The sequence below is a fragment of the Phycodurus eques genome, chromosome 6 (assembly GCF_024500275.1).
Source record: "Phycodurus eques isolate BA_2022a chromosome 6, UOR_Pequ_1.1, whole genome shotgun sequence".
NCBI classification, from domain to species: domain Eukaryota; kingdom Metazoa; phylum Chordata; class Actinopteri; order Syngnathiformes; family Syngnathidae; genus Phycodurus; species Phycodurus eques.
This window is the reverse complement of record NC_084530.1, coordinates 1,118,787-1,129,684: the sequence shown is the minus strand read 5'-3', so window position 1 is coordinate 1,129,684 and position 10,898 is coordinate 1,118,787. Positions and strand designations below refer to the sequence as shown.

The 10,898-nt window shown below is 42.3% G+C and overlaps 1 protein-coding gene across 4 annotated transcripts in view; it reads right to left on the bottom strand.

Annotated features, from left to right (window-relative positions):
• LOC133404385 (palmitoyltransferase ZDHHC5-A-like) overlaps positions 1-10,898 on the bottom strand; it is a 115,166-nt gene that overhangs the window by 38,643 nt on the left and 65,625 nt on the right. For all 4 annotated transcript variants that reach the window (XR_009768820.1, XM_061680222.1, XM_061680220.1 and 1 more), the window contains one exon: positions 3,569-3,678. Coding sequence is in view for 3 of the 4 variants with exons in the window: in XM_061680222.1 (XP_061536206.1) it covers positions 3,569-3,678 (110 nt within the window). In the remaining variant the exon portion in view is untranslated. The remainder of the gene's footprint in view (positions 1-3,568; positions 3,679-10,898) is intronic.

Sequence of the window (10,898 nt, the reverse complement as noted above, 5' to 3'; positions counted from 1 at the left end):
TGCCCGGCCGGGCCCCATGGGTGCAGGCCCAGCCACCAGGCACTCGCCTTCGAGCCCCATCTCCAGGCCTGGCTCCACAGGGGGGCCCCGGTGACCCACGTCTGGGCAAGGGAAACCTACATCCATTTCTTTCATTCATCATAGGGGCTTTTGGAGCCATGCTTTATCTGGTCCCTCATCTCGGACCTGTTTGCCATGGGTGACCCTACCAGGGGCCTGAAGCCCCAGACAACTTAGCTCCTAGGATCTTTGGGACACACAAACCCCTCCACCACGATAAGGTGACGGCTTAAGGAGTACAGTAACTTGTTGCTGTATTTTTTTTATTCTGTTTGTACAATATTCTTGTGCTATCCATTGTTCTTGCTCTCTCTCAATATATTACGTGTTTAAATGTGTTTGTATTGTTTTATGTGTGTTTATAGATCTTTCAAAAAATTTAAGGGCCATAAATGCAACAAAAACATGCCGAGGGTGTATTTCTATGTCACGGATTTTACTTATTGCGGTGGACTGGAATGTAAGGGGGGATTACTGCATACATATAATGAGTCTATGAATGGATAACCAATTTATTATCATATAAATAACTACTTTATGAACAGATAACCATCTGATGAAAAAAATGACGTAGTTATTCATACTTTTAAATAAAAGGACTTCAATGACTTTATTGATGCCAGGAAATAGGATAGTTTTCTCAAATTCACACTTTTTAGTTGATAACATTAATATTGAACATTTTCGGTGGTAAAAATTACAACCCCAATTCTAAGTTAATGATTTTTTGCTAAAAACAATAAAGTTTATCAGTTTGAACATTAAATATATCGTCTTTGTAGTGTATTCAATTAAATATAGGTTGAACATGATTTGCGAATCATTGTATTCTGTTTTTATTTGTTTAACACAACGTCCCAACTTAATTGGAATTGGAGTTGTATTTACTGGACAGGGAGAGAATATCGAAATGGTAATGTACAGCAACGTAAGCTGTCAGATAATTGTAACATATTTAAAAAGGAGGAAAGATTTGCCCTAAATGACATACAGTAGGGTCACTGATGGTGTAGTGGTACACTCGCCTGACTTTGGTGCAGGCAGCGTGGGTTCAATTCCCACTCAGTGACGGTGTGAATGTGAGTGCGAATGGTTGTCCGCGTCTATATGTGCCCTGCGACTGAGTGGAGGGTCTGCCTTTCACCCGAAGTCAGCTGGGCTAGGTTTCAGCACCCCGCAACCCTAACCAGGATAAGCGGTGTTGAAAATGGATGGATGGACATACAGTACTCATTCTTTGTCAAAACTGAATGAGTTAATGTGAATGTGAGAGGCCTGGCTCAACTGGGTTTGCCTTGGACACCCGCATGGTGCTTAGCCAGCACCAACCTACATAACCAAAGGGTGACAACATAACGGTGGCTCACTCAGCTTGTGCTAGCCAGTTAAACGGACCTAACGGTTATAGACTCCAAATAACCTGTGGGCTAGGTTACAGACTCCCCCACCCTGCTGCAGACCTCTCTTTACCAATCGATTGAGGCTTGTGGCTCCACGGCTCCTTGCGTGTGAAAGCCTGTCTGCGAGCGGTGCCGCCTCCCTCCTCGGAGGAAAAACTCACGTGAACTACCCCGTCCTCAGTAACGGCAAGAGGGAAATACAGAAAAAGATAGCCATACAATGACAAACAGTATTGTAGATGTTTTTTACAGCGCACGTACACCTCCATCTGCAGCGCTCGCTCACGTCACGTGAGTGAATGGGTGCAATTGTAAAGTATCTTTGAGTGCCTAGAAAAGCGCTACATAAATAGTATTACATATTATTATTATTATTATTATTGTAATCATGTAAACTCCCTTGGGTGTGATTTGGCGATATGGAATTGAAATTAGGGCTGCACGATATTGGCAAAACATTACATTGCAATTTTTTTTTAACCTTGTGATATATACTGCAATGTTAAAAAATACAGGATACCAGCACACACTTCTCTTTTTCCGTCTCTAGAAAAACAATGCTCAGTCGAGCACAAACGTATACGGAGTCATTTGTATGAAGTCGACCCGTCTTTCAATGCACTGTAGTATTGTGCAATAGTCAAGCCAGACATGAAGTTAAAATAAAAAATGTTCATGCCTAGTTACACTGTGGTCATGAACACATTCCTAAAACTGTTCATTTGTTTTTAATCAATCTGTTATTTTACACCTGTATTTCTATATTTGAATCCATAAGTTTAAGCAATACACGTTGTGTACACCAGAAGTTTGTGGCTTCAATTATGCTTTGGCTCTCCCTTTCCCCCCCCAATTGTAATCCGTTGCGACATGCATTTGTTTATCACATTCTGAAGAGACATACAGAAAATGCAGGTGTAATTGTTTCTCGTGTCCTTTGTGGATCTGCGTTACATACTGTAACTACTGCGACACTTCCTGTGCGGTTGGGGTTCGAACCCACGCTTCCACCATGTCATGTATTGGGAGACGAGTGCCCGGGCCACTAACTCAGCATTGGGGAGTTGGGTTTCTTAACGTACATCTGCAACGCCTAGCTTGCTCCCATTACAAATAGGTGACTGGATAGAAATACTCAGGACTAAATCACAACATTTAAATAATTATGCACTCACTGACAACGCATTGAAAAGAGGTTGGGCTGCACAGACGCCATCGTCCAATCAGCGATGAGTCTTTTCTCCCTCACCAGTACCTACTTCTTCCTGTAGGTTCGTCCAATCAGCTATGAGTCTGAGCCCTGACCAGTTACGTTGTGTTTGTTGATTTGCTGGAGTGTTTAGTTATTTGTTGTTGTGATTAGTTATTATTATTATTTTTTAATTTGCTGTTGTTTAATTATTTGGTGTTGTAATTAGTTATTTGCTGTTGTGTTTTTTCATTTGCCGTTGTGTTTAGTTATTTTCTGTGTTTTACACTTGAGTGTCACCGTAGATGTGACTACTACGCACACGTACATTGCGATGACGATGCTCAAAGGATGTATTGTGCAGCCCTAATTGAAATGTATTACCTGTAGCACTTTATAACAAAATGCAGTATTGCATCTATAGCCAGAGATGACAGAAAAAGGATTAAACCGCTATAAACTACAAAATAAATTATTAAAGAAGTTATGAGAAATGAAAACCACTTCCAGAAACAGACAAACATGTAATTCAGAGAAAAAACAAAACAGGGGATCCAAAAAGATTATTCGCGGGGTACAGGGACCAGGCCCGACTGCGACTAGCAAAAATCCGCGAATAATTGACAGCCATTATAACTTGGAAAAAAAAAAATAATAATAATAATTGTTTAACGCCCCAAAATTTTTTAACAATCAGGGTAATACCGCAAATAATCGTTTTTGGGGTTGCCCCCCACAAAAAAAAATAAAATAAAATGGAAGGATGGATGGATTGAAATAAAATGCAAATAGGTAAATCTGTGGGTGCCGAACTGTGAATATACGGTGGTCCGTTGTATGTGTGAATCAATACTTTCATTTCGATTTATTATTTTGTCATCTGGCAGTCATTTCAGTCTAGACAGCATGTGTGCATTACCTGGTTTGCATAAGCATGGGTTAGTGGAGTGTGGTTCTTTCCAGGACTACAGGTTGGTCTGTATTTATACATAGTGGGGGTAGGAGGTGTTTTGTTTAGTAGACTGTAATCTGCGGAGAAATGGAGAAAAGAGCATTTGTTAGAAACATAACTATTACTTTTTATCACAAGAAATTTTTGTTCTTTCTGTAATATTTGGACAGCAGAAAGTCATTCGGCCTTAGAGACCAGCAGGGTGCTGGTACTTACACCCCCCTTCAAAAGCAAAGGAAAATCATCCATTTCCTAAAACCACTTATCCTGTTCAGGGTTGCGGGGTCTCAAAGCCTATCCCAGCTGACTTAAGGGCTAAGGCAGACTACACTCTGGATTGGGTGACAGTTATTAACGTGGCACAGTAGTAGAACATTGAGGCCAATTCCTTTATTTTTGCTGTAGAAATTAACATTTGATTTTGACATCAAAAGACGTATGAGACACGAGATATACAGTTCAGGTTTTCTTTTCAGATATTTAAATCTGTAAATAAGGATGTGACTGACAGATGTCTTGTGATGCCCAAGTAGGTCCTAGCACATTTAATATTTGAACAAAAAAGAGCATTGGATGTCTGTATTCAGTTTCAGATTTGGGTTTTGCCTAAGAAGACTATATTTATAGTAGTTAGTGGTGTAATGGACATGAAATTAAGAGAGAGCAAACTTGGGGTGAAAAACAAACAAATGTGAATCTGAAAGAAGGTTGGGAATCAATCAGAGCGATTACACAAACATTGACCATAGACAGAACAACCATAAGAATGTCCTGAAGAACAGACAAACTACTGGTGTACTAAGTAACAGTCGTCGAAAAGCTAGACACAACAGGCTTTTTCTTTTATTTGGAGAACTGTTCCCTATATGCGGAACTGAGTACTGCACATTCAGGGAGGGTAGAATAACTAATTATGCATCATAATAAAAAGTTAATCAAATGTAGGGGCAATTATATAATGTGACAGGACAATTATTACGGTTCCCACACATAACATATTAGGTAAGGGACAAGAAATGCAACTTAACTTTATTCATAGAGCACTTTAATAAAAAAAAATTCAGCTGAAACAAAGTGCCATACATAAAGACAAAAGGAGCAAAAATCAGTACAAATTTAAAAATAACAATTTTAAAACAATAAAGTTAACAAAAATAAAACAAATAACCTATAAAACAAGTGGAGAGTCTCATGTTGTGATGAAAGCCAAGGAATAAAAATAGGCTTTAGGTCCGGTCTTAAAAATGGACAGTGAGGGTGCTTGTCTAATGCCCACTGGGAGGTAATTTCATAGTTTGGGACCAAAAATAGAAAAGGCTCTCTCCCTTCTGAGCCTTAGCTTAGACTTTGGTACCTCCAGAGGTAGCTGCTCAGCTAAACTGAGGCGCTGGACAGGAATGTAGGGATGGAGCAGCTCAGAGAGGTACGGCGGGGCGAGACCATTTAGAGATTTCAAAACAAATAGAAAAATCTTAAAATGAACTGAAGGTATTAAGTGCACAGGCAGCCAGCGGAGAGAGGCCAGAATAGTAGTCACATGCTCCCTCTAACGCAGTGGTAGACATGGCCATCACCCATATACATCCAGATTGGGTTCCAAGCACAAAGAGAACATTTTAACAAAAGAGCAATTGAGAGAGAAGATCATGATGTTCTGCGGGCAGGAGCTACCTCCTGCCTGTCAAGGCAAAAGAAAGAAGAACCCCCATAATCCCTACTGGACGAGGTCAACACAGCAGTGCTAAGCATCCCTACCGAGAGAAATCGGCTGGTATATGCAGCGGTATCAGTCATCCTAGAGATGCTTGGTTACTTGATAAAGAACTGGAAGAAGCAAGAGCAACCTCCATGGAAGAGAATGCTAGAGGCAAAAATAAGGGCGACCCAGAGAGAAGTTAGCCTCCTAACAGAGCAAAGCAAAGGTGTGAAACTTAAAAAAAGAACTGCCAAAGAAATCCAGCCAAATGTGCACAGCTGAGGCACTTGAGTCTGCCAACCAAAGACTCACAGCCTTGACTACTTGCCCGCAGATGTACAAAGGAGAGGTAGAGGCCAGGAGAATAAACAAAGTTCTCCAACAACTCAGGTAAGGTCTACTTTCAGTGGCAAGGTAGAAAGACTGCAACAGAGGCCGTGCCTGAGGCCAAGGCGGAGACGGAGCAATATTGTAAGAGTTGAAGCCGAACTTGCTAAAATGTTTTTCTTTATGGCAGGTGTCTTCGGATAAAGTTCAATCCATGAATACGTAACTGATATTCCCAGCCGATTCAACACTTGCGAGGCCAAAGACTATGCTTCTCCTAGCATATGAGTGAGTTGCCAGCAAGTTTTCCCAGGCAGGAAGGATTTTCGTTTTTTTTTAATAACTTCGAAATGGCAGATGTGGTTTGTAAAGGGGTTCTAGAGTGATCAAGATTTTTTTTTTTAACATCTTTGTCCTCTGACCTTTAATACTACTACAGCATGTCTTACCGTGACACGCCGCCTCTCCGCCAACGTGCTGAGAGGGCCAACTTCAAAATAAATATACATTATTACTCCATTGGACATCAATGCTATTTTAGGCTTTTATTTTGAAGTTGACCTCAGGGCGTGGTGCAGATGCTAAATGAAGCCTTAACCATACGTTTGCCCCCTAGTGGCTGGCTGACTAGGTTGCGGGCAGTGCTGCAAATGAAGCACTCTTCATATGCAGCAGTGCCTGCATTTTAAATGAAAAAAATTGCTGACGATCAGCTTCATTTAATCGTGGCAGCCAAACTCCCGATCACAATTAAAATTGGATTAATTGTGCAGCCCTACCTAAAACGTATTATATACTTTCCTTATTTTTACTTACTTATATGTGGTGCTTTTAAAGATGAAAGCCAACATACAGTGGATGAAAAAAGTATGTGAACCCTTTGGAATTTCACAACATAAACACACACACATAAATATATATATCATCAGCCATTACCTATCCACTGCAGGATGAAGGCCTCTTCTTCATGTTTCCAACTATACAACATTTTGCAATTTGTTCCCAGTGTAATGGGATAATGTAATAGGGGGTAATGTGTTTAATGATTTCATCTATCCATCAACTTTTACGTCTTCGCCGTGGTCGCTTTGTGTGCAGTGGTATCCAATTGATAGTTTCTGTGGTCCACCTTTTGTCAGCTCTTTGGGCAACGTGGCCAGTCCATTTCCATTTAAGGCTTTTTCTTTTTTGAATGATGTTGGTAACTCGCGTCTGCTGTCTTATCCAACTACATCTTGTTGCGAATGCTTATTTTCAAAATTTGGCGTTCCATGTTCCTTTGGGTTACACGTAGTCTTTGTATAACAACTTTCAGTAAGTGAGGATTGTGTGGAATATTAGCATTGTAGGTATTTAAATTATTGTTGTAAGTCATTAATATTATGAATTATTCTTGTAGTGGTGTCCTTCAGAAATAAGCCCAATGATCTGAATAGTGGAATGTGCTGACTCTTGGGCAAAACTCTGGTAGTCCTTACTCGAATAACAGCGAGTGACAGATGATTTATGTAAAGGACAGCTGGGGCTCTGCAAGTGGCTCATTGTTGTCAGCAAGTCTGCTACACAAGTTAAACTAGGAAGACCTGTCAAAATGTGATTATTTAAGCCGGTCAACTGTTCTATCATGGCCCAAGAGCGCCTCCAAGAGGGAGATGAATGCATGCCATGACCACCTTGTGTTTAAAGACACCATTACAAAGCAAGAAACTCTTAGTAACCAGTTGCATTGTATGTTAAATGAACACCAGATACCATTAAAAACTAAATATATATATATAATTGTATTGCATGACTTAATTGTAGCGGCACGGTGGCCGACTGGTTAGAGCGTCAGCCTCACAGTTCTGTGGACCCGGGTTCAATCCCCGGCCCCGCCTGTGTGGAGTTTGCATGTTCTCCCCGTGCCTGCGTGGGTTTTCTCCGGGCACTCCGGTTTCCTCCCACATCCCAAAAACATGCATTAATTGGTGACTTTAAATTGCCCGTAGGTGTGACTGTGAGTGCGAATGGTTGTTTGTTTGTATGTACCCTGCGATTGGCTGGCAACCAGTTCAGGGTGTACCCCGCCTCCTGCCCGATGACAGCTGGGATAGGCTCCAGCACGCCCGCGACCCTAGTGAGGAGAAGCGGCTCAGAAAATGGATGGATGGACTTAATTGTATTAAAAAACATCAATAAGAGTGCTGAGACACAATTATAAACTAACAACTGGGGTAACATGACATTGGATCTGTTGTGACACAATTAGAAACTATGCCATTTTAGGGAAACTTGGTTTGAGCCAATCAAGACCAAGAGGAGGGTTTTAGAATAAGTTGGGCCTGTCCCATATGGTGTATATAAACACGAGTCTTATTGGAACTGTTCAGTACTTTTGTCATTTTGGCAAATAGCTCTGTTTATTTGGAGGCCTCTAATAAATATCCAGTGATCAGCTCAAGCTACTTGTCTTTGGCTTCATTTCAAGTCTTAGACGAAGTTTATTTCTTACAACGTAGCGAGCTAAATTCAAATTCAAGTCCATCGCTTGGCCACCATCTTCTGAGGGAGAAGCAGCCATGGGTGCAGAAGGAGAGCAGACGGAGGCCGAGGACAAGCACCTCACCTGACGGGTGCCACCCGACAAAGAAAGCGACAATTGGAGACACCACAACTGGTAAAATACATTGAAAACTTTTCTTTGCAAGCAAATTGGAAGATTGTTCTTGAATAAAACACTAAGCCTTGCATAACCCTGCCAGGCAAGCTTCATGCGGCGTTCAACTTCAGCGCTTGTATTTCCATCCAAGTTGGCCGAAATAGATGTAATTAACGACGGCATCTTGGACATAGTTCTCCATTTTGATATCTTTTTGTGGACAGTAACGATTGAACATGACCTTCGTTTTGCTTTCGTTCATTTTCAGACCTGAGCGACTGCTTTCTAACGCTAATTTCTGAATACGACGCTGTAGTTGTTCCGCATCGTAGGAGAATAAAATGATGTCGTCTGCAAAACGAAGATGGCTCAAATAAGAGCCGTTAATTTTTAGTCTTCCTTTTTCCGAATTGAGCTTTTAAAATATTTCCTCAAGGCAAGCTGCAAATAGCTTCGGAGACAGTGTGTCGCCTTGCCTGACCCCTTTTCCAGGACTTATTCGCACTCTTTCATGACCAATTCGTATTGAACCTGAATAATTGTATATTGATTGTAGAATGTTGATATAAGGTCGGCTCTATCCCTTAATTTACTAGCGTCTGCGGTATCGAAGTGGTGGTGACTGAGTCAAACGCTTTTTCATAGTCGATGAAGGCTACACACAGAGGCATTTCGTACTCGTGTCGTTCGATTATTTGTTGAACTGTCTGTATATGGTCCATAGTATTAAAACTGCTACGACAACTCGCTTTTTCTATTGGTTGTGCTTCACTGAGTTTGATTCCAATTTGTTTGTCCAATATCTTTGCAAAGATTTTATAAATTGTTGCGAGCAGACTTATTGGACGATAATTTCTTAGGTCCATTTTATCGCCTAATTTATGTAGCAAAATGATTTCCGCGTCTTTCCATGTCGCCGGTACTTACTTCTTGCAAGTCCAAGCAGCGTTGAAATAGTTTTACTAGGATCTTATTAAGTTCGTTCCCTCCTGCTTTAAGCATTTCATCAGAAATATCATCCAGACCACAAGCTTTTCCGGCCATAAGTGAACTCATAGCATTTTCAACCTCTTAATTCAGGATACATGGAACTGTGTCTGCTTCTAGCTTTCCAGTAATCATTCGGTGAGGGTCACTGTATAGGTTTGCATAAACATCTTTAACTCTTTGTATGATTTCTTCTCATCGAGAATCATCCTTTAGCGTTCGCATGTTGAGCGTCCCAAAAATAAGATTGTTGCTTCTTTCTTGCGACGTCTAAAGAAAAAAAATATATATATATGTATATATGTATATATGTATATATGTATATATATGTATATATATGTATATATATATATATATATATATATATATATATATATGTATATGTATATATGTATATATATATGTATATATGTATATATATATATATATATGTATGTATATATATATATGTATGTATATACACCTCCTTGAACTGTCACCTTATCGTGGTGGAGGAGTTTGTGTGTCCCAATGATCCTAGGAGCTAAGTTGTCTGGGGCTTTATGCCCCTGGCAGGGTCACCCATGGCAAACAGGTCCTAGGTGAGGGACCAGACAAAGCACAGCTCAAAAAGCCCCTACGATGTTAAAGAATCCAGGAGGACGTTTTCCCTTGCCCGGACGCGGGTCACCGGGGCCCACCTCTGGAGGCAGGCCTGGAGGTGGGGCTTGTAGGCAAGCGCCTGGTGGGCCTGCACCCATGGGGCCCGGCTGGGCACAACCCAAAAGGGTAACATGGGTCCCCCTTCCCATGGGCTCACCACTTGTGGGAGGGGCCATAGGGGTCGGGTGCAAAGTGAGCTGAGCGGTGGCCGGAGGTGTGGACCTTGGCGATCCGATCCTTGGCTACAAAAGCTGGCACTAGGGACGTGGAATGTCGCCTCTCTGGCAGGGAAGGAGCCTGAGATGGTGTGTGAGGTCGAGAAGTTCCGAATAGATATAGTCAGACTTGCCTCCACACACGGCTTGGGCTCTGGTACCAGTCCTCTTGAGAGGGGTTGGACTCTCTTCCACTCTGCCCACGGTGAGAGGCACCGATCAGATGAGGGTATACTTGTTGCCCCATGGCTCAGAGCCTGTACATTGGGGTTCACCCCGGTGGATGAGAGGGTAGCCTCCCTCCGCCTTTGGGTGGGGGAACGGTTCCTGACTCTTGTTTGTGCCTATGCACCAAACATCAGTACCCACCCTTTTTTGAGTCCTTGGAGGGGGTGCTGGAGAGCGCTCCCGCTGATGACTCCATCGTTCTGCTGGGGGACTTCAATGCTCATGTGGGCAATGACAGTGAGACCTGGAAGGGCGTGATTGGGAGGAACGGCAGACTGGGGTGGTGGTCCTCCTTTTTAAGAAGGGGGACCGGAGGATGTGTTCCAACTACAGGGGGATCACACTCCTCAGCCTCCCTGGTAAATTCTATTCAGGGGTGCTGGAGAGGGGGGTCACTCAGGAAGTCGAATCTCAGATTCAGGAGGAGTGGCGTGGCCATGGAGCAGTCGACCAGCTCTAAACCCTCGGCAGGGTCCTCGAGGGTGCATGGGAGTTCGCCCAACCAGTCTACATGTGTTTTGTGGACTTGGAGAAGGTGTTTGACCGTGTCCCTCGGGGAGTCCT